The following is a 5,000-nucleotide window of genomic DNA, read 5'->3' on the forward strand; positions in this document are numbered from 1 at the left end:
CAATCGCTTCCTTTTGCAGATGGCTTTTGAAGTCACGATGGCCAAAGTATTTCCAGAGCTTCTCCAGCAGCAGCTCGTCGGCCTTGGTATCTTTCTCCAGCCCATGCCGGCCCAGGTGATCCGGGGAGTCACCGATTTCGACGATATCGTCGTCCACTGGTATTTCGAGCGGTGTCTGCGGCCGATGCATCCCCAGATCATCGTAATCATCGTCCAGCATGGGTGGCGTCCGGGGCGCCCCGGGCGGAACGTAGTCATCAAATTCATCACATTTCGGATCTTTCGCCAGCAGCTCCTCTAGCGACGCATCGACCTCCGCATCGCACTTGGTGCTGTACACGCGTGAGGCGTGTGGCGGCGGTGCGCGTTCCTGCTGCGTCGGCGGTGGCGGCGGCTGGTACGCGGCTGGTTCGGATTTCGGCAGCAGGAGGGGTTCGCTATTGACCTTCTGGTCCGGCACCACGCCAGCGGTGGCTGTTGGATCGATTCGGCAGCTAGTGCCGTTGGCTTTGCGTTCGGCTCGATTATTTTTAACATTTTTCCAGAACGACGCCTTCAAAGATTCGTTGAATTTGTCGAACTCTGAAGACATTTTGTCGGAAGCAGAGCTCCCGTGTGTGGGAACAAGCTAAACCCGCACCAGCACCAGCGGCAGCTGCAGCTCCAGCCCGCGCCGATCGAAAGTGCGTCGTAATCCCCGTTTCACAAAGCCTCCAATCGACGGATTAGGACGCGCACGGTTCCGCGACGAAGGGCATAACCACGATTTCACCGTTTTCACGCTTTTCACGCTTTTTTCACGAAAATCCGCACCTCCAGGCCTAGATTCACAGTGCCTTAACTAACCAGGCGATGTCATTCGAATTCGCTCGCTGCCATATTAGATTTCGATTTTTGACAGGCTTGTAGCATATTTACGTTAATCACGAAACCAGCATGCGTACGAAGGAAGGCGACTCGAAGGAAATCCAGAATAATCAATAGTTTGATCAAGTGTAGTATCGCTTTTGCCAGTTTAAATCATTTATTTCCTTATTTTAGAATAAGCGACTTGATTCGCTCAAAACGGAGACACAAAGAAGACGATCGATCAAGCGCATTCGTCGATTCTGGATTCGTCGATACTTTGGAGCACCCCCAGACAGCAGCAAGGTTGAAAACAAAATCTGGACGTGCCGTGTGGTGTGGGCTCTTTAAACTCGGCTTGCGGTAATTAAAAAGTATACTAACTTTACTAATTAATACTAAATTTCCACTGCGCTTTCCACTACCACAGGCTGGCGGTGTAGAGTGGCGACTCGAGGCGACGACAACGGAAATCGCGCATGAATCTGGGAACAGTGATAAACATTTGTAAAATGCTTTTTCAACTATTTTGGTTTCTCGCGACGTGCTGCACGTTTGTCGTGAATGCCCTTTGGTTATGCTGCAATTTCGCGTCGATTAGCTTTCCCTGGTTGATGCTGGCGTTCTTTTTGGTTCTGCTGGCCTCCAAGTTCGTCAAACTAAAGTCACCCTCTGACGAAGTGGTGCGCTCGCTGCTCTGGAAGAGTGAGAAGGAGCATGCTGAGGATTGGCCGATTTTGAACCGGGGCGGCGGATATGATGCCCCGGACAACTCCTTGGCCGCGATTAATCAGTGCTTGGCACAAAAGTGCCAGAAAATACTGCTCAACCTCAGTGTGACCAGCGATGGGCAGGCCATTCTGCTTCACAAATCGACCCTCGAGAAGGCCAACATTAACGAGCCCGTTTCGAAGCTGCACTCCAGTTTCTTTGACACCTTCAGCATAACTGAGCACCATCCGCTTGGGTAATGCGATCACCCCCAAGGTCCGGGGAAAACGGAAATTCTCATGCCCTCTTTCTTTCTTTGCAGACAAATGTTTCAGTCGGAGAAAGTGGTAACTTTTGAAAAGTTGCTGAAAGTACTAGAGTCCTCGGAAGTAACAGTATTCCTGCTGGCATCGCAAATCACTCCTCGGCTGTTGGAGATTATCCGCGATGCCGCAAACCGCTGCCCAGTATTCACTAAACGTATCATCTTCTGCTGCTCGTCTCCAGTCGCTATCTACCAGGTAAGGAGTGTGAAAGTGATCGCAAGCGTTCATGAACGGCATTCATGTGTCCCCATTGTTCCAGCTTCGTCAACGATGTCCCGATTTGGTGTGTGGGTTGTGGATGGAAAAGTCCTACCATTTGCGAATGCCGGACTGTCTGAATAGCTCAACCATACTGCTGTCCGTACTTGGCGCAATTTATCGCAACATAATCGCCCCGGTGATTGGTATAAGTATTGTGTTTATTCACAAGGATGAGTATAATGCGTGAGTATCGTCGCTTTTGCCACTAGCAATGCACTTCAGTAATGTTTGACGTCCTTTTCAGACAAATCTCCACACTATGGAAGAACGTAGGCGTTCGGCCGATAGTGTACACGATAAATTCTCCGAACGAAAAACGTTACTTCCAGCAAGTGACGAAAACGCTCTATCTGACGGATTCCTTGCGATCCGAGCCGCATTTAATTTTTAAGTCGAGAATGATCTGAACAGCAGCGAACCACTTTCTCATTCGTTCTAGTATTGCTCTATTGCTGTGGCACATTTTCTCTCCGTCTTGGATTAGACCTATTCAGTTCCTTTTAAGTTCGTAGCTTTGCGCCGTCTTTGAAGAAGCATTTGCTTCAATTTATCATTTAATTATTGCGTACAAAGGACAGCGTTAAAAGGTGGTCGCCAATCGAAACAGCCATCAGCGCTCAATGGCCACCGTCCGAAGCCATAGCCGAAAGTATTATTAGTTCCCAAAGATACCAATAGCAAAGCATAGCCAGTGCGTAAGTACCTGCCATGGTACAATGCTTGTAATCAGCATTTAAATTATGTATTAAATACTCAAACGTTTTAACTGTTTCCGTTTTGTATCAAAATGTAATCGCCAACAAATAAAATGTGTGATGGTTCTCATCAATATTTGGTTTCGTTAATTGGGTATTGAGCGGGTCCGAGCGGGATTTGTCCGTGTTTAGTCGATTTGACTAAATCGCGACTAAAGAGTAATCGATGCGGTGTCGATCGTTAGGGAAATTTAGCAAATACAACACGCACTGTATAGCAAACGCCTTATGGTTTGTTTCCGTACGTCCGCGTATCTGCCGTTCTCCACACTGATCCCTGAACTGATTGTCTTAATCCTCTTATCCTATATCTAGGCGAAGGATATTGGATACTTAACGGCAAAACAGTAACAAAAAATAGCTATTTGCTAAGTGACTACGCAAGTACGTCTATAAATAGCACTAGGATCGATAAACTTCTAACGTGGGCCTTGTCTAGAAGGAAGTAATCGCGGGACATGGAGCAGTCAATAAAATGACTCTTTTTATTTTGCATTTCATCTCGCGATCTCCCATGATAAGCTTCCTTCAGTCGCTTTATGAACCGTTTTTTTCCGTGGCGTTGCCGTTGGACCGTATTGTTTGCCCCAGATGTCGTGGTTTGTTTGTACCTCGGCTGGAAAACGGCGGCCGTATATGGCCTCGGATGGGCCGGTGGTGACCAAGCCACCAAGAATCATGTACACGCGGGGCGCTTCTCTGTTCCTATCTGCGGAGGATGGCCCGTTAGTCCGAGCAAGTCGGAAACGGGTCGCCGGGGGTATGCTAGAGATAAAACGTCTTCTCATCTCATATCTTTGTTTGTCGAATCTCGCAGTAAAAGATAACACTTGATTTCGGTACTTTAATATAAACTTCTGCATCCGCTCGGGTTTCCGTTAGGTTAGTAAATGACGGCGAGCTGCGTAGCGCGTGGCTAGGAACCGTTTTCGAAGCGAAAATGCGTTGGTGCGTCCTGTTCGCCCTTTTGATAGGATCAGTTACTAGCGCAACGATCGGTAAATGACAAAACTTAAGTATAGTGGCATAGATTTAACAGCGGGTGTGCGTAAAGTGTGAATGATGTTCAAGCATCTTGCCAACGATTTTAGGTAATCAACAGTACTACTATTCCCGTCAACCGGCCCTGTTTCGGTTGCTGATGAAATATCGTTTGTGGCCAGCGAATCGAAGCATCAGGTTTGAGAAACCGTTAGCCGATGCGAACGCACCGGCACCGTTCATTTTCGGAGGAGAAAGTGCCTCTATCGATGACTATCCCTACCAACTTTCGTTGCGCCACGAAGGAACGCACGTGTGCGGAGCATCGATCATAGCAGAATTCTGGGCGCTCACCGCTGCACACTGTCTGGATGCGGAACCATTTACCAGTGGGGTGCGACCCGACGATCGTCTTATCTGGTTGAGCCGTTAAATTTGATCCTTTGTCTTCCTTTGCAGATCACGCTGCGTGGAGGATCGCCGCACCGGTTAGCAGGAGGCTACGTGTTTGAAGTGGAACAATACTTTCTGCACCCAAACTTTAATAGAAAAGAAATGGATTATGATGCGGCTTTGATACTCGTAAAGCAGAGCTTTTTTATTGACCGTATGCGACCTGTGTCCCTAGCGGACACCACTACAGTGTATCCCATTCCGTCAGCTGCAACCGTGATCGGTTGGGGTACCGCGGATGTTTATGGGTACACACCGCTGATACTACAATCGTTGGTAGTGTACGTCCAATCGCGTGAAGTGTGTGATGCTTCCTGGATAGACCAGCTAACGGACCGGTTAGTGGACCCATCAGTGTATCCTTGTGGTGTGATAATGTTGTTTATGATTATGTTATTTCGTTCCAGTATGTTATGCGCTGGTGGTGGTGAAGTTGGAAAGGATGTTTGCAATGGCGACAGCGGTGGCCCACTCATACTCAATGGATATCAAATCGGAATCGTGTCTTGGGGCAACGATACCTGTGCCATCAATCTCCCAGGAGTCTATACTTCCCTGGCCAACGATGAAGTGAGAGCATTTATTAAGCTGTATGCGGGAGTCTAAACGAAACAAAACGCAATAAAGTAGCGTAAAATTTAAAGAACCAACCCTCGTTAAGTCAATG

At 48.0% G+C, this 5,000-nt stretch overlaps 3 protein-coding genes across 5 annotated transcripts in view; 2 read left to right on the top strand and 1 right to left on the bottom strand.

Moving 5' to 3' along the window:
* The window catches only part of LOC126572065 (ATP-dependent DNA helicase Q5), a 6,948-nt gene extending 6,124 nt beyond the window's left edge, over positions 1-824 (bottom strand). For all 3 annotated transcript variants that reach the window (XR_007607942.1, XM_050231088.1, XM_050231089.1), the window contains exon 1: positions 1-824. This exon is cut by the window's left edge and continues 15 nt beyond it. Coding sequence is in view for 2 of the 3 variants with exons in the window: in XM_050231088.1 (XP_050087045.1) it covers positions 1-592 (592 nt within the window). In the remaining variant the exon portion in view is untranslated.
* A 328-nt stretch (positions 825-1,152) lies between these two features.
* Positions 1,153-2,953, top strand: LOC126572089 (glycerophosphodiester phosphodiesterase 1). Its single transcript, XM_050231130.1, has 5 exons — positions 1,153-1,209; positions 1,277-1,813; positions 1,880-2,078; positions 2,143-2,327; positions 2,389-2,953. The coding sequence occupies exons 2-5, from the start codon at positions 1,326-1,328 to the stop codon at positions 2,549-2,551; spliced, it is 1,035 nt and encodes a 344-aa protein (XP_050087087.1). The 5' UTR covers positions 1,153-1,209; positions 1,277-1,325; the 3' UTR covers positions 2,552-2,953.
* An 851-nt stretch (positions 2,954-3,804) lies between these two features.
* LOC126571893 (transmembrane protease serine 9-like) overlaps positions 3,805-5,000 on the top strand; it is an 11,329-nt gene continuing 10,133 nt past the window's right edge. The window contains exons 1-4 of the mRNA XM_050230776.1: positions 3,805-3,897; positions 3,991-4,274; positions 4,340-4,671; positions 4,741-4,933. Coding sequence (XP_050086733.1) covers positions 3,840-3,897; positions 3,991-4,274; positions 4,340-4,671; positions 4,741-4,933 — 867 coding nt within the window. The 5' untranslated portion in view covers positions 3,805-3,839. The remainder of the gene's footprint in view (positions 3,898-3,990; positions 4,275-4,339; positions 4,672-4,740; positions 4,934-5,000) is intronic.

The sequence above is a fragment of the Anopheles aquasalis genome, chromosome 2 (genome assembly GCF_943734665.1).
Source record: "Anopheles aquasalis chromosome 2, idAnoAquaMG_Q_19, whole genome shotgun sequence".
NCBI lineage: Eukaryota > Metazoa > Arthropoda > Insecta > Diptera > Culicidae > Anopheles > Anopheles aquasalis.